Source organism: Canis lupus, chromosome 16 (genome assembly GCF_003254725.2).
Source record: "Canis lupus dingo isolate Sandy chromosome 16, ASM325472v2, whole genome shotgun sequence".
Lineage (NCBI taxonomy): Eukaryota > Metazoa > Chordata > Mammalia > Carnivora > Canidae > Canis > Canis lupus.
The window spans coordinates 20,817,274-20,834,455 of NC_064258.1; the positions used below are offsets into that span (position 1 = coordinate 20,817,274).

General features: G+C 56.5%; 1 protein-coding gene across 9 annotated transcripts in view; it reads left to right on the forward strand.

The window, feature by feature from the left end:
• DNAJB6 (DnaJ heat shock protein family (Hsp40) member B6) overlaps window positions 1-16,938 on the forward strand; it is a 73,569-nt gene extending 56,631 nt beyond the window's left edge. For all 9 annotated transcript variants that reach the window (XM_025450021.3, XM_025449866.3, XM_035699964.2 and 6 more), the window contains 2 exons: window positions 9,956-10,168; window positions 15,496-16,938. In XM_025450021.3, coding sequence (XP_025305806.1) covers window positions 9,956-10,168; window positions 15,496-15,578 — 296 coding nt within the window. In that variant the 3' untranslated portion in view covers window positions 15,579-16,938. The remainder of the gene's footprint in view (window positions 1-9,955; window positions 10,169-15,495) is intronic.
• Window positions 16,939-17,182: the final 244 nt, after the last annotated feature.

The following is a 17,182-nucleotide window of genomic DNA, read 5'->3' on the forward strand; positions in this document are numbered from 1 at the left end:
TGCTGAGGGCCTCGTGAAGACAGGCTGCCGAGCCACTGTGCCCGCCCCTAGGTTAGGAACGTGGCTGCTCATCAACCCCAAGCCTGAGCAGATGACCTCTTATCTGAGACTTAGGGGTTGCTTGATAGGTTGCCAGGGCACTGATAACATTAAATCCAAAGCTGGAAGAGAATGAGCAGTGGGCTCAGTGTGTCCTGTCCACCATCTCTCCTTGTCTCTCTCTCATCCGTGTCCCTTGGACCACTTGAAGGGTCCATGCAAAGTCTGTTGAGCTGCAATCATGTGTTTTAGGGCATTGGGAAGGCGTGAGGAAACGTTCCCATGGTCCTCTGTCAAGCAGGGGTTGGACAGCTGAGCCTACGCGTGGTATGTGCTGGTGTGCCTCTTGAGCCCCTTGTGGTCTTGGCCTGATTGTCTTGTGAACCCCAGCAGAATGTTGCTGTATTTTCTCCCCATAAGGTTTGCGGTTCTTAACCCAAACTGTTCCAGTAGGAGGAGTAACACTAAATTTGGTTTCTAGAAGTTGAATATTTGTGTTGAAATGTGTGCATGAAAAATGGCATCACTTTACACAGACCACTTTTCCGTCGTCAATGGCTTCCTCACATAACCTATAAAGACTGTTAATGATTTCTGAAATGTGCATTTCTTCAGTTAATTGGCTGGAGTATAAGGTGTGCTCTTCAAGGTGGGGGGGTTCTGGAGGTTCCCGTTGTGCTTGCTTCGTCCTTGGCCTGCTCCGTTGAGGGGATGGTTCCTTGCAGAGCCTGTGGTTCATCGGCCTGTGTAGTCACTTCGTTCTTCCCCAGAAAGGTGTCTCTGTTTTGGCCTCGGTTTAACAGCACGGTTTTCTGTTGTTTTCTTGTGCTTTCACACATTTCTGCTCCTTTAGTTTACATGGACTTTGCCCCAGGTTTCTTTTTTTTTTTTTTTTAAGATTTTAATTATTCACGAGAGACACACACACACAGAGGGGCAGAGGAAGAAGCAGGCTCCATGCACGGAGCCCGATGTGGGACTTGATCCCGGGACTCCAGGATCACGCCCTGGACCAAAGGCAGGCGCCAAACCGCTGAGCCACCCAGGGACCCCCTTTCCCCAGGTTTCTTTCCGTATTCCGCTCTTGCGCATTCCTGTTAGACGTGTGGCTATTATGGGATTCCTCTCTCTTCTGGTATTTTATGCCAGGAGTACCCTGTATTGGTTGTCGTGGAGGAGGGCAGCTCCTCCTCCAACCTGTCTTAGGTGAAAGGCAGTCAACGCCAGCTCCTCCCCATCCTTTCCTAATTGGTTGTTGTCTTTGAGAAAGTAAGTTCTTATATTGCCTTTCATCTGGTCGCTTCACTGTACTCTTGGGTTATTCTATTTTAGAGGTGGGAGAAAGGCAGAGGGAGAGGCCATCTCAAGTTGCCTCCATGCTCAGCGCCGAGCCAAATGACGGGCTCAACCCCACCACCCTGAGATCATGACCTGGACTGAAACCAAGAATCAGATGCTTCACCGACTGAACCCCCCAGGCGTCCATTAGCTTACTCTTTTTTTAAAGGTGCCTATTTTTTATAGATAGAAAGCCCTACTAGTTTTCTCTTAGCCCCTGTCCCCCCATTTTGTCTTATTTAATTATGAATACTGACAGGGGTGGTTCGTCTTGTTCCCAGTAGGCTGGTTTTAGTGGTTGGCTTTGTGGGGTTATGTGCTGCCGTTCCATCCTGTTGAAGGAGAAAGCTGGCTGCTGATGCAGGATTCTGTGACTTGAAGTCCCCGGGGTCCAGCGTGTGCAGGACAGTGTGGCCTGGATCTTTGTTTCACTGAGAAGCAGTCTGCTCTTCTGTCCCCACGAGAATCAGTGCCTTGCCTGTCAAGTCCTCTGGTCCTGGCACGTTTTCCAGTTACTGAGGTCTTGAAAATTTTCCGCTGTTTGATTTGTTTTTCTCCTTGTCAGTTGAGTGAGTTGTTGCATTGAGCATGTCCATCCCATTGAGGCTAGGGAGGGGTGGTCCACTTGAGCTGAGAGACTTTTTTTTCCCCCGTGAATGTTTACCTGTTTTATTTTAGTCCTTCTAGAAATAGTAGCTTTTAGAGTTTCCTGTTTATTAACACTTAATTTTTTAAAATATTTTATTTATTAATTCATGAGAGACAGAGAGAGGCAGAGACAGGCAGAGGGAGAAGCAGGCTCCCTGCAGTGAGGCTGATGTGGGATTGCATCTCGGGACCCCGGGATCAGACCCTGAGCTAAAGGCAGATGCTCCTCTATGGAGCCAACCGGGTATCCCCAGATACCTAGTTTTTTTTTTTTTTTTTTAAAGATTTTATTTATTCATTCATAGACACACACACACACACACACACACAGAGGCAGAGACACAGGCAGAGGGAGAAGCAGGCTCCATGCAGGGAACCCGACACGGGACTCGATCCCAGGTCTCCAGGATCATGCCCTGGGTTGCAGGCGGCGCTAAACCGCTGCGCCACCAGGGCTGCCCCAGATACCTAATTTTAGTCGTTTTTCTTCCCATTCTCTTTGTGAGTAGCATGTCTGAATTTTTCTTTACAGCCTTTTTCACAAATGTGAGTTTTTAAAATGACTTCTGAGTTCAATGTATAAAACAGTCTTCATTTTTGCTGATTTTAAGTCTTTTGTGCTTTTATTTCCATTCAAAACAGCCTGGAAAATATGAAGCACCTGTTTGGGAGGAAGTTTCAGAAACTGCAAGTTTTTGCCTAGTCGATTCTGTGAACTTTATTTTGCTGGGGTTTTTCCTTTTCTGGTTTAGTTATTTCTGTCCCTGTATATTTACCTTCTATAGACGTTTAAAATATTAACCCATCTAGAATTTTCAAGTGAAGTTATGGAGTCTCATTTTTATTTTCTCACATGAAAGTCTTCTGTCCTTTCTCCACTGTGAGTTGTGATTTCTTAATAATTTGCCTTCGGATTTTTTTTGGTTGTTGTTTTGTTTTGTTTTTTAAGATCACAGATCATAATTCTCCCTATAGTGAATAACTCCATTAAGGATGGGTTTTTTAAGAGGGAATACCTTGGCTCTCAACTCAGTTACAGCGTGACAGGGCAGACCAGGGATGGGCCTGCCCATGGACCATGCCAGGGTTGGAAGTGCAATTGAAAGGCTCAGCCTTCTGAGCGGCATGGCCTGGGGTGGACTTCGACCTGAGAGAAGTGCCTCAGTGCCTCCAGTGTGCCATACTGTGCACAGCAGGGCCCAGTGCAATGCCTGTAACATGCATTCATGGTCCTCTGTGTAACCGACTTTTAAAATTCGTATGTCCTTTAGTTTTGCTTTACATTTTCTTTTATAGAGAATCTCATGGGAATGTTGCTAGTGAGTCATGTTCACTCACGGCTGGTGTGGTGTGGACACAGGAGCCGAGTTTGGGCCCCTGGCACCGCAGTGATTCCCTGGCGAAGGGAGACTTTGCTGGGGACTGGTGCCACTTGAGCCTTTTCCTATTGGGCTGGGTGGGGGTGGGAGTGCTTGGTAGCCCCTGGGGGCTACTCATGGTGTGAGATGTGATGAAAACAACTGCAGGAGTCTGTGGCACAGATGCTTCATCTAAAATAGGCTTTTGAAAGATGTAACAGATGTATTTCATAGAACACTGAGTCACTTTGAGTAGAAACTAGGAATTTGTGGCTTGAACTGCATGTCTTCAGGAAAACCAGATTTTATGAATATGCAAACCTGTGGAAATAGAATGTTCATTGTGTTGTATAAGGTGTCTTTCCAGGATAGACTTTAGTTACTGTTAATCAAGTCCGCTGCCTTCGTCTTGGCAGGAGGCCTGCTCCAGACCCATGGTTAATGAGGCCAGGCCAGAGAGTGGTCCAGCCTGGTGGGGAGGGTAGCGTTTATAGCTCCTTCCACATGAGTCACCGCTTAGGTGGCAGGTTCCTTCCCTTTGCCCACACGGACCCCGTCCTCTGGAGTCCCTGCTGCAGCTAGAGTTAGGGCAGTGTGGTCCCGAGACCTCCACCAGGGTCACTGCAGGGGCCTCAGGGCGGCTGGGCACAGCTGGCCTTCCACCTTCCACACTGCTTGCTTTCTGCACATCATCTCCATCTTCTGCTGCCCTGGGCAGGGTGTACACGGGGCCTGGCAGCCTCCTGCAGCGGGGGTTTAGACAGGATCCCCTCGAGAGGGGGTGGGCTCCAGGGAAGAGGCTGATTTGACTCCAGATGAGCCCAGATAGAGAGTGAAGAAGCCCTAGCATGCCCCTGTATTCTTCAGTGTCCATCACAATTGTCCTATGACCCCCCGGACACCACAGGGTGTGGTGACAGGGTAATCGTGACAACCCCGTGTTTAGGCCCCTGCAGCCCTGTCGGGTGGACCTGTGACACGCACGCTTGCTGCTGGGGCTGTGGGTTCCAGCCCAGTCCTCCGTGACCCGCATGTGCGTGCCCCGGGGGGCGCTTCTGCTTGTGGAGGGATCCAGAGCTGGAGCTGCGTGGGCCTCAGGAGGATGCTAAGCTGCCCTGTGCCGTAACCGACATCATCAGGCCTACACTGCTGCCGAGCATCTGAGGTCCCAGCAGGGGCCTGTCGAGGACCCTCCGCTGCTTGCCAGGCCCTGTGGCCACACGGCCCGGCAGGTCATGGATGCCGGCATGGGGATATGGGGACACGGTCAGGAGTTCTGATACGTGCTCAGAGTTGGAGGGAAGCCCGTGGCACTGGGGCCTCCACACCCTCATAGGCTGCCTCGTAGTGGCCCCTGGCGTGGGGTCCCATGCACTGTTCATCTTCTGTGCCAGGGCCCCAGCAGGAACTTCCTGTGTGTGCTCCTGGCCTTAGCCCCGGACCTGTGGGCACCTCCCTGCTCCTGGCACCGCAGCCCCTCCCAGCCAAGGCTGGGCATCCCCATGATGGTTTCCCTTCATGGAATCGGGGTCCCATTACTTTGACAAGTAGTCCTTGCCTCCCCTAATGAGCCAGCACACCTGTCTGCCTCCTGGGTGTGGCCTGCACATTGTCTTTGTGTCACGTGTCCACCTGTTGGCTGGTGCTCAGGCTGCGTTGGCTTAGGAGACCTTGTAGAATCTGTCTTGTGCCTCTGGTCCACTTGGTACCATGTCCCGGTCACATCATAGTCTGTGCTGCTCCCTGTGGCCTTCCCGCACCTCTTTTTGCCCTCCTCGGGGCTGTTGCCCACTGGCCGATGGTCCTCCGTGCTATGGATTTGCAGGGCACGAGGTGGGCGGCCCTGACCTCATCATGGCACCGTGTTCTGAGGCTGTAATAACAGGAGCTGCGTCCCACGCTGGTCCCCAGGCCCTGAGCTTTGAAGGAGTCCCCCGATGGGCCAGAGGTACATTTTTGGATGTTTGTGTAATCTCACGTTATGTTGGCAGTATTCATGATTTGAGTAAGTATGGGATTGACACGCTGCCCTCGCAAGAAAGCGGCCAGCACCAGGGCCTCTTGGATTGTACTTATTTGGGAAAAGTGATCCTGTTTTTATCTATGGAAGTTTGTTTTCATTTGCATATTATCAAGCCAGCATGCCGCTCACTGTATCTGGACTCCATTTGGGGAAAGAACGGAGGCATTTGACAGGACGGCTGTGTACACGGAGCAGCTGCCGAACATTCCTTTCATAGCTTCCCGATGATTTCAGTGTGCTTTGGCCTGGGACACTGGCAGCCCATGTGTTTGTTTTCAAATTTTATAACTTGGTGCTAAGGGCAGGACTGATTCTGGTATATTTAGTTTTCCAAATGAAAAAAGATGCTTGGACTGTCAGGAGCAACATAAAGGTCAGTTAATTCATGCACAAGAAAAAAGGCATGCAGAGCGTCTACCAAAATGGGATGTGAAACTAGATGTGACTTATTATTTTTTCCAACTAATTTGTTATTACCTTCATTCAGTACAAACCGACCAGCTCAAGTTGTTTGAACAGTGGTCGTAAATGCCACAGAAGAGGAAGAGTTTAGCGAATAATGAGCTAGTACAGAGCGTGTGGGAAACGGCGTGGGAAGAAGTCAAAGCCGTGGCTTTCAGGAAGCATGACACTGGCTTAGGGGGTGAGGTAGGGATGCAGTGATCACCCGCTTTATCTCAGAGGGTTGTAGGTTGTGCCAGGGCACCGTGGGGATTCGTGCTTGTCATCATGGCTTCGGTGAGTGACCCCTCCCCAGGCCATCTGACCCAGCGGCTGCTGCCTGAGGACCTGGCCTGGCAGTGGGAACTCCCCCGACCTGGCTCTTCAGCGTCACTGGGCTTTGGTCTGGGTTTTGGTCAGTCTTGCTGGAGCAGACGCTCTGAAGAGGGGGCTGGGGGGAGGTGTGCTCCCACCCGGGCACTGACTTCCATGGCAGGTGCTGGATCTAGGTATAGTGTGTAGGGAGAGGAGATGAGGCTGCTTTAAAATTGGGGTGAGGTAAGGCTGGGTCCAATCCTGTAGGACCACTCCTCCCTCAGAAGCTCCCTATTTTGTCACCACGAGGCCAGGACAGTTGGGGTCCTGATGGTCCATCTGACCCTGGGCATGGACATTCCTCCAGATATTCGTCTGTCCCTCTCCTTCCTGTGTCTTGTTGGCTCCCCCTCCCCATGCTCCAGCCCTAGCGATAGGAGGGCGGTGGGTGGGAGGCAGGCGGCACAGGTCAGGGCACTGAGGGACACTGGGGAGTTTGCAGCGCTCAGCCTGGGAAGTGCGGGCTTCCCACCTTCGGAGGACCAGAGCCTCCACCAGGAGGGATGGCCTGGCCCTGGGTCAAAGTCCGTCGTAGCCTTGGTTCTAACCAAACCTAACTCAACCTTGGTGGGGAGGAGGGGGGAATGTCCTCCCACCAGCAGGTGGGGGATGGTGGCCTCCTGTTGCAGATGCCTGTCCATACCCACGGCGGCGTTCCTTGCATGTGATGGGTTGAGTGCGTCCTTGCAGGAAGTACCCAGTGAAGACTTTTGGGTGAGACCATGATTGAGTCTTTGCTTCTCGTTTCCTTCCTCCATCCTCTTTCCCTAAATTATTTTTCCTGGTACCTGATCCCCTGTAAAGTTTTGTGGGAACTTTGTGGGGTCAGTGACTCCGTCGTCTCTGCTCCAGACCAAGGACTTCAGGAGCCCACGGTGTGTGGGGACCTGGGGGCACATAGTGGTCACCGTGTCCCTGGAAGGGTCAGGAAGACTGTGACACGTGGGTCAGCAGCACATCCTACCACTGTTTCCGAAAGGGTCCCTGTGGCCCGGGCATGCCCTGATCACACAGTGGTTCTGGACGCAGGGGCTGTGTCCAGGGCTGCAGGGCAGGAGCATCGTGGGGCAAGGTCCGAGCTGCAGGGGCCCTCCGGTGTGCCCAAGAGGGCAGGGCAGAGAGGTGCAGGCCTCTGGCGGAGCTGGCGGGCAGGCGGGGCAGCTAGGGTGGTGGCCTCATCCCTGGGACCATCCCGGGGTCCCCGGGGTCCGCCCTGAGTGGTCAGAGCCCAAGAGACCCTGGACCCACGGCGCCTTCACCCACCTGGAGCTGTCCATGTGCTATGCCTGCCCCGGAAGCTGCATGTTGGACACGTTCTCAGGATGTTCTTGAGCTTAACGCCAACACTGAGCATCACGTGGCCCTGGAGTGTGGTGTGAGCGCCTGTCCTGGGCTGGGGTGGGCACAATGGCCCTGGACTGAGGGGCACGACTGGCCTGCCCTGGGGGAGCCTGGCCTGTCTCCATGAGCTAGTGTCCCCCCTGCACCGTAAGTGAGGGAAGCCAGGCCGGCGGTCTGCACCCAGACAGGCTCCCTGCTCTTCATGGGGAGGTGGCCCATGGTGGCAGCGGGTGCTTCTGGGGGTGCTTCTGGGGGCGGCAGGAGAAATGCCACTCTTGTCTCCATCGCGTGGTTGAACCACTCGGATCTGAGCATTCCCGAGGTGCGGTAAGTGAGCTGGGCAGGCAAGTGAGCTGGGCAGGCGGTGGCTCCCCTCATGCTTCCCGGTGCCCTCTCCGCCAACCCCGGGCTCGCCGCTTATGAAGCCAAGCCCGCACAGAGAGGTCAGTGACCCCAACTGGGGCGGACAGTGCGCAGCACTTCACTGTGGGCTGTGGGCAATGGGGCATTAGGGGTGATGGGATGGGGTCAGGGCCAGGAGGGGGCAGTTGGCCTGCAGAGGTTTCCCACCTCCTTCCAAGCTGGACATAGCTGAGCCTGTGCCTTGGGTGACATCCAGGGGCCAGGGGTTACCCCGTGGCCACCAGCCCCTCCCTGAGGGTGGCCCACAGTTGGGGCGCCCACCCTATGCCACTTGCCCCCTCAGATGCTTTGAAGTCAAGCCACCGTCCAGCGGTGATTCCTTAACACCAGCTCCACGGCTCCTACTGCATGTGTTTGCAAGTCATAATTTTGTTTTATTTGCCAAAAAAACCGTACCAGACATCAAACCACAGACCCCTGAGAGGTGGGCTCCCCATGAGGGCTCTCTGGCCTTGACCTTGGCCCTGCTCATGGATACCCCACTGACTGCCCTCCCGTGGCAGACACAGGGTGCTCCAGAGCATCTGTGTCCCCTCGGTGACTGGATTAACTCTGAGGCTTAGAGGTCCTCACCGGAAACATCTGTCCAGGCCACGTGCTCGGGGCCGCCAGGTGCCCTCTCCCCACTTGGATGACAGTTTGCTTAAGCTGCTCCAGAACCTTCGGGTTTGTCCAGCAGGTGGGTTGTGTGTGGTGCCCAAGCAAGAGCTGGATATAGGCCCTTGGCCAGGCCTGGCTGCGGGGTGGGGGTTCCAGGTGCCAGAGGACACGGAGTGCACCTGTGTGGCACCACTGTGTCCAGAGCTGTTGGGTGTTTTCAGGTCCCCCCCCCCCCCCCGCCGGGGAACCCAAATCTGACTTTGGAGAACCTCTAAAACACAGGCTGCACGGCATGGGCTGCCCCAAGACCTCATGTTTCTCAAGTGATTTCTGTGCTTGGTGTGGGTGGGGACACCCTAGAGCCCACCATCTCTCACCAGCATGGCTATAGTGCCCCGGGTGTGGGCACAATTGGTGCCAGGGCTTGGGGGCTAGTCCTGGCAGCTCAGAAGTTGGGTCCATGAGAAGTGCCTTCGTGTGCTCCAGGATAACCTTGGTGGGCTGCGGGGGAGGCGCCCAGCCTGGCACCTGGGTGTGAGTGCGTGACCGTGAGGCCCATGTGCTCGTGTGCAGCCCTGACCCTGCACTTTAGGACCGTCCTGGAGCGTGCTCCCCAGCGTGGGAAGGGGGAAACAAGGGATGAGACTGTGCTGTGCTTGGGGAGGCATCCGGGGAACAAGGGATGAGACTGTGCTGTGCTTGGGGAGGCACCCGGGGTTTGCCCTGGATGGAGGTGGCCTCTCTATTTCTCGGGACTCAGGGTGTTCGGTGGCAGTTGTCCCCTGGATGGTAGATGCCCCGTCCTCCCTCTAAGGGGCAGGGTGGGTATGAGGCACAGGGGAGGACCTCCCCAGGCCCATTGTTGGAGAGACGGCGACCCTGACATCGTCGTCCTTCCTTGCTCTCAGGTGCTCGCCTGCTCCTCAAAAGCTTTCAGGCAGTGAAACTTGGAATCATTCAGTGACCATTACAATTTGTTTTCTGATTTTATTCCTGGTATTTAACTAATGTGCAAAACTTTTCCACTTTTTTAAAGGACTGGGGCACCCGGGGGCTCAGTGAAGCATCTGCCTCTGGCTCAGGTCGTAATCTTGGGGTCCTGAGGTCGAGCCCCATGTCGTGTCGGGCTCCCTGCCCTGCGTGTGTCTACTTCTCCCTCTCCCTCTGCCGCACCCCTGTGCGCCCTGTGCGCCCTGTGCGTGGAGGCACGGCGTGGCCCGTTGGCTCCTCTCTGAGGCTGGGCGGCGTCTTCCCTCTCCTCTGGCGGAAGCACGAAGGCTGCAGCTCTGGTGGCCCCAAGGTGGGGCCACAGGTCGGGGCGGAGGGTGGCGCAGCGTGAGCTCACGGCCGCCCCGTCCTCTGCTTTCAGGTGTGGCGGACGAGCTCGCGTTCCTGGAGGAGTGCCAGCGCAGAGGCCAGAGTGCGCTGCCCTCCCAGCCCGCCGGCAGCAGCGGCCAGTCGCCGAGGGCACAGAGGCCGGCCTCCCTGCCCAAACCCGAGCCTCATGACATCGCTGAAGAGGATGAGCCAGGCCGACAGCGAGCCACCCACAGCCTCTGGGACCCCTCACTGCTCTCTGCAGGTGTGCAAAGGGAAACCGAGGCAGAGCTTCCCCGCAGGGACGCCTCCCTGCCCTCCCGGGACCAGAGAGGACAGAAATCGCTCCTGTGCTGTTGTGTACTGACCTGAAGGGGTGGGCTGGGCGGGGGCACGGGGGCTGCTTGGAGCGCGGCGGCAGTGGTTGGGGCTCCTGCAAGGTTCCCCAATTAAAACGGGGTGCCAGTCCTCCACGACGGTACGGAGTGTGTTGTCTTGGCAGAGGATGCCAGGTGCTGCTTCTACTTTCCATGTTCCTTTTTGTCACTTCCCACTTGGTGCTTGGGCTCTTGCAATGTGGCCAGGACACAGGCCCCTGGCCGCCCCCCACTTAAACCTCACAGCGCTTCCTGCCGCTCGTGCCTTCACCCATGCTTGGTTCCCGGGTTGCAGACAGAATGGAGCGTCCCCACCCTGGGCATCCTGCGCCACCTTCCCCTGGGGCGCTGGCTGGGATTCCTCTCCCACCTCTGACACTCTGGATGCTAATGACCCCATCTTTCCAGAGTCCTGGCTCTGCTCTCCCCCAGCTTCTTTAATTTCTTATAAAGCCCCAAAGGGTCTTCGAAGAGTCTCCCCCATTGAAAGTTCTGGATGGTTTCTGAGAGGTTGGCTGTGCCTGTGGCTTCGACCTGTGTTCTGAGGTCCGGTCTGTTTATTTGGACTTTTCATGAGTGGGAAGCACCTGTGCCCATGTTTGCTGACCCCCCCGCCCCGGGAGTGGCCACGGTGACCCTCGTGTACTAGGCGGTAGGAGACATCGGGGTGATGGCGAGGTATGTGCAAGGCTGCCTCTGGGCATCGGCGGAGCACCCCATTGCATCCGGGGATAAGGCCGAGGTCTGTCGGACCCTTCCTCCCCCAGAACCTTCTCCCGGGAAGTTGGCCCCTCACGCTTCTTCTGTTCTTAGGGACAGACAGACACGTGGTGGGTTTTGCTGAGGACGGAAGGCAGGTGTCCCCTGCCTGACACTGGGCGTCCTGGGGCTTTGAACCCTAGCCAGAGTGTCCTCGGGGCTGTGCTCTCACAGAGTGGTACTGAGCAAACACATGGATCACAGTTTGGAGGCATTGGCCTTCTCGTCGTGGGGTGAAACGTTGGGGGGTTGCAAGGTCGTGCAAGTTCAGAGGATGTGTTCCTCCTTGAGTGGGCATGTGGACATTTCCCCAGTTGATTGTCAGCTCTTGGCACTGTGTGGTCTGGGTAAGAGGCCGCGTGGTACCCAGGGGTCTTGGCAAGGGGCACGTGGTGGATTCAGTTTGCCTGAACCAATCACCATTTGGACGATGGTCTTTAATGAGCAGTGTCTGGTTGGAAGGACGCCATCAACCTGCGTACCGGGTCCGAACCCCAGTTCCTGAGAACAAGGAGTGTGGCCAGGCCTCCGACCCTCTCTGTGGTCTTGCTCAGTGATGGCCAGGATCTGGGGCAGGACCTGGGCCCGTCACCAGCGCCATGTGCCCAGAGGGCACATCCCGAGTCCAGCACGGGGCTGGGGTTTCCTGGTGAGGCCGCTTGTTGGCTCGAGGGCCCTAGTACGTGGCCCCAAATCACAAAGTGGGACGCAAAGCTGGTGAATGCCTTCCCGGGCTGTGGGAGCACCCCCCTCAGGGCATTCTTCCTGCCAGCAGGGTGCTTCGCTTCTCTGCACCAACCGTTTGCAGCTCTCGGTTCTGCTTTGCAGATCCGGGCGCCAGGCAGCAGTAAAGGGGTGCTGGGGCTCCTCCCGGGAGCTCCGCCCGAGCTGGGTCCCTGGAGACCTGGACACTGCCAACCCCGGGCAGGATGGCCCATGGGCCCCAGGGTCGTCTGTAGGGGCTTCACACCTCCAGCTTGGGGGTGGATTCTTCTGGAGAACAGTGTGCATGGAGGAGCTTGGTTCCCAGCTGCTCAGGTGCCCCCCGCTCGCGCCTCAGCACTGGAGCTGCCACTAGATGGAGGGGCCCCACCCACGGAGCCCAACAGGGGGGCTGTTGGGACACAGGGGGCACGGGAGGAGGGGGCAGCGGAGGCGGCGGTGGCAGCGGCTCGGCTCCCAGTGCCCACACGGCTGGTGGCCTTGGGCGGCTTCGCGGGCTGTCCCTCTAGTGCTACTACCTGATGAACCTAACACGCTTCTCTGCCCAGAACTTTCACCGAGTCTTTCCAATGTTTCCTTCTGTGAGCGATGCTTGGTGCGTGAGCCTGTTGGAAGGCGGCCAGTGGACCTGGTGATCCCAGTGACGGCTGACAGGGGGCATGGCCTTGTCCCGGTCATAGACTCCGCAGGAACCTGCTTCCCTGTGGAGCCGCCCCGTGCCTGCTGGTGCCCCATGGCCCTTCGGAGGCCCGGCCTTGGCGCTGCCGTCCTGTTGGCTTGTAGTTTTAGATCGTTAACATCCGACAGGCATTTCTGTCCCCTTAGTCACGTTACCGCCTTGTTGTGTGGGAAGGGGGCCCTGGGTGAAGGTTTGCTTTGCCGCCGCACTGTCAGGGGCAGAGCAGGTGACCCTGGGTTTGTGCCATGGGTGTGTTGGGGGGTGGGGACCTGGGAATTGGGCTGCCTGCTTTCGGACAGGCATCCCCGGCCAGGTTGCGATGGAGCCCCTGCTCCCGGCCGTCCGCGAGCACCGGGCATTTGGCTCCCTCGGTTGGAGCCCTGGGTGCACATGCAGCACCCTGAGAAGTGTGCCGGGTCAAGTGCAGGATTGCTTATTCAGCACCTGTTTCCTTGTGTGGTTTTGAAGACCATCCCAGGCTGTCAGAGCCGCCTCTTGGGGCAAATCAAACCTCCGGGAACTTGCGTCTGTTGTGACCAGAGAGCCCTGGGCCTCTGAGGGAACAAGCAGGAGGGATGGTTGCAGGTGGTGCTGGGGTGTGGTCCTGTGGCCGCAGGCTGGTTGGCGTCCCCCACATGCCCCAGCTGCAGAGGACCTGCTGGGGGGGTGTGCATCAGCTCCACACCCCCAGAATCTTGCCATTTGTGCTGGAATTCCTTTAGTTTGTCCCAAGTTATTTTTTGGTCATCATAAAATTAAAAATGTCTTGTAGCAGAAGTGGTATTTTATTTATCTATTTATTTTATTTTTTTAAAGGTTTACTTATTTATTTGTTCATGAGACACAGAGAGAAAGTGAAGCAGGTTCCACACAGGGAGCCCAATGTGGGACTTGATCCCGGGACTCCAGGATCACGCCCTGGGCCGAAGGCAGGCGCTAAACTGCTGAGCCACCCAGGGATCCCCTAGAAGTGGTGTTTTAATGAGAAATGTATTTCCTGGCCCTGTGCTGGGCAGCAGGTGCTCCCTGGGGAGGGGCCAGGGTGGTGGTGACCATGGCTGGAGCCCAGCTCTGCCTGATGTGTGCTTGGGGGTTTCGGGGTCCCTTCAGGGTCAGGGGTTAGGATCTCATGACCAGACAAGTGCACTCAGGCCAGGCCAGGGAGGCCTCCCATGCTGTGTCCTGGAGGCAGGAGGGGGTCCTGGGCCCCCCGTGCTCCTCTGGGTCCATCTGTTCCTCCTCCTGGTTGTCATAGTCGGGCCAGGAGATGACAGCTCGGTAAAGTCAGGGGAGTGCAGGGGCGTGCAGGAAGTCAGCAGGTTTTTCTTTTTCTTCTTGGGTTATTTTACACGTAATTGGATCTGGTAGGGGGAGAGGGGGCTGCCCTCCCTCTAAGAAGTTATGCCTCAGCCCCACAGTCGGCCACGCCCCCAGAAGGCACCCGTGAAGCCTCTGAACCCCACTCCCTGTGTGTCCTTGAACCCCACTGGCGCTTGGCTGCCCTGCTCACAGCCAGCCTGGGAGCCCATCCAGGGAAGAATCCCCTCTGGAGGTTTCTCCACAGAAGACCCTCCCGGGACCGAATGGCCCATCCTGATGTCACCTCACACCTCCCGTGTGTAATCACATCTGAGAAAGGACCCAGGGACATGTCCCCAAACTAGCTCTGGTTCCCTGTTTGGTGCCTTGGAGGCTGTTCTTGTGCCCCCATTGTGGCTGTTTGGGTCTGTTCACCGGATTCGCCACTGGGTGCGGCTGTGGGTGAGCCCTCTGCATGCCCACACCCTCACCTGCCGGGTGGGTTAGCCCTCTGTCTTCCCCTCCTGTTCAGAACTCTGAGGCAGCTTTCCTAAACACACAGCCTTGGATGACTTAGCATCTGGCAGGTGTCACAGCCTCCGGGTGAGACAGGCAGGCCGTGTGGAACCTCAGGTGCACGAGCTACAGGGGAAAGTGGCCGGTTGCCTCAGGGGGTGAAGGAGTGGGGCATGTAGGGCCTCCTGTGTCACTTGCGTGAGGACCAAGTGGATCGGAGGCCTGTTGTCTTCGAGGTGTGTGTGGTCTCTGGTGCTGTCACGGGGTCAGCAGACCGTCCACCTGGCAGTAGGTGGTGAGGCCATTAGCCAGGCCTGGGGCAGGTGTTGGGGGTCCTTGTGCATTGGCTGAAGGTCCGCGTCTGAGGAACTGGGCCCACGTGTCTGGGACTGTGGTTCTGCAGACGGACAAGTGTCGTGCCCCCGTGGCATCTGATGACTGCGTCTGTGTCCCATCTGGATGGGAAGTGATGCTCCAGAACATGGCCTCGTAGTTAAAAACCCTGAGGTGCTTCCAGGTGATCTTTGAGTAGGCTCGGGGGCGTGCGTGAGTCCCAGCCTCACAGCGACTGGGCTGGTTCTGTCCCTTGTCCCATCAAACACGGCTCTTTGCCCTGCAACCAGCATCCAGCCCATCTGCTGGCTCATCATTCAGCACGCTGTTGAGACAAGTGAGCACAGGGCCCTAAGTTATTTCTGCACAACTGGAGCCGGGGCTGTTGGATGAACCCTCTGGGGGATGAGCAGGTGCACGTTTACCTGTCTCTCCTCCGCCTTCAGCCAAGCACAGGCTAAACATACAGCACGGGGAAAATGAAAGGTTCTTGTCCTTACATGAGAAATGGGAATGGAGAGCCCAGAACCTGCAGAGGGGACTCTGGACTGGCCAGGGCTGCAGGGAGCCCATCCCCGGGGTGGGGGGTGGGGTCTCCAGGGGGCGCGGGGTGGGGCTGCCAAGGGCAGATGTGAGAACTCAGCAGCGTGAGCCGAGGGGCGTGTGAGCTGCACGTTGCCGCCTGCATGGCTGTGACGCCCTTCGAATAATGTCAGAGGCTCCTCTGCAATTTAAAAAGTCAGCTCATGGTTTTGTTGAGCTTCAGACGTGGACTGGAGACGAGTGGAGGCACCTGCGCTCACTGTGTCTTTTTTAAACACGGGGGAGAATTTGGAAACCTGTTTGCCTCTTAGTGGGGAAGCAGCCGCTGTTGTGCACAGTGTTTCACGAGCCGTGTTTCCTTAGGGTTCAAAGAAGGTGGCAAGAGGAAGAAGCAGAAGCAGAGAGAGGAGTCCAAGAAGAAGAAGGCGACCAAAGGCAACCACTAGACGGACTCGCGGCCTCGCTGGCGCCCAGGCTGGCTCCGTGCGGCAGTGCGCACGCGTTAGGTAGCGGCACCTGCTTGGCCACTGTCCCAAGACCACACCTTCTCTGCACGGGGACGCTGGTGATGATCAGTCAGCGTAGGGACGGCAGGAGATGGGAGCGATGGCTGTGGGTGGTGGTGGCACGGGCGTGGAGCCTGCCTGGATTGTCCCTGCTTGTCTCCGCACTAAATCCGATAGTGTCTCCTCAGGAGTGGTTAAGAACCCAGCTCCTTTTCAACTCTTCAACCACGACACCAGTTCCTGAGGCGCGTAGAGCTTTAGAGCTGCGACGGGTGCAGGCAGATAAGCGAGTGTGTGTTCACGGAATGACTTGTGGCGGTAGAGTTCCTGGAGCTAGCACTGGTGAAGGGCAGGGTGACGGGGCGGGGATCGCACTGGCATGTCAGGGCGCAGCTGCCAGGTGCTCGTCCTTCACGCCCAGGGGCGGGGGGATGGGGGTTAGGCTTCGAAGCAGCTCTGCACAGGGCCCTGGCCATACCTGTGGGGTCCCTGCGGGTGAATCACTTAGATATAAAGTCATTCCTTATATTTATCGTGGTTTTAATCTCTAGCCCAAACTTGACTTCAAATATGCTTTGATTTTTGCTGAACCCCATCTTCTTTCTTCGGACCCATAGTTCATCTTAGTGTCTGCACAGGAGCCTACAGAATTTTGTTGGGTCGTGCGTCTCGGCACCTGGCTGGGTGGTGCTGGGGAAGGCCAGGCGAGGTTCTTAGGGCCACGCGCCCTCTCACGGTGAGACGTGAACCAGGAAGGGGAACGAAATGCTTCAGTCTGTCAACATTGACACCTTTGCAAACATCGGTTTTTTTAAACGATTTTTTTTTATCCTCCCCTGCTCCCCTTGCCTCCCTGCCCCCTGCCCAGCAAGACTCTGTGCGGTTTTCGTGCTTATGCCTCTGCATGATCAGCTGCTGCTCAACCCCTTCTACTGACTAGATCCCGAGCTGCCTCAACCCTCCTGCACGCGCCCTGCCTGGGCCGCTTCCGCAGCACGTGGGCCTGCTCACGCCACTTGGCTTAGGGGCCCTGGGGCAGAGCTTGCACGGGATCCAGGGGTGCTGGTGACTTGGGTCTGGTGGTGTCTAGCCCGCCCAGCCCCCTGTGGCCGTGTCACGGGCGTGTGAGCCAGAGATGAGTGCAGCCTTCGTGGTCTTCAGGTGACTGTTACAGGGAAGTTTGCTTTGCTTGGCTTTGGTGGGGTGGCGGTGTGGACTGCTGTGGACTGCTTACCGTGGGACACGTGCCCTGGAAGGTGTGATGTATTTTAAGTGTTACATAAATAAAATGTCAACGCAACATGGTCCCGCTCACTTGACATTGTTCCTCACATCTGCAAGTTGCACTGTTGTTAGGAATTAAAAGTAAAGACCGTTGCTGTCTGTCATTTCAACCGTGAAAGATAAAGTGATACCCGGGGCAAGAGGCTGGACTCGGAGGTCACCGTGAGATGCGGTGTTATGTTCGGGCCATCCTCCCACCAAACCAAGCTCTGTGAGCCCAGGAGCCTGGCTGGTGGCGCGGGAGCTGCTGGAGGAGGCGG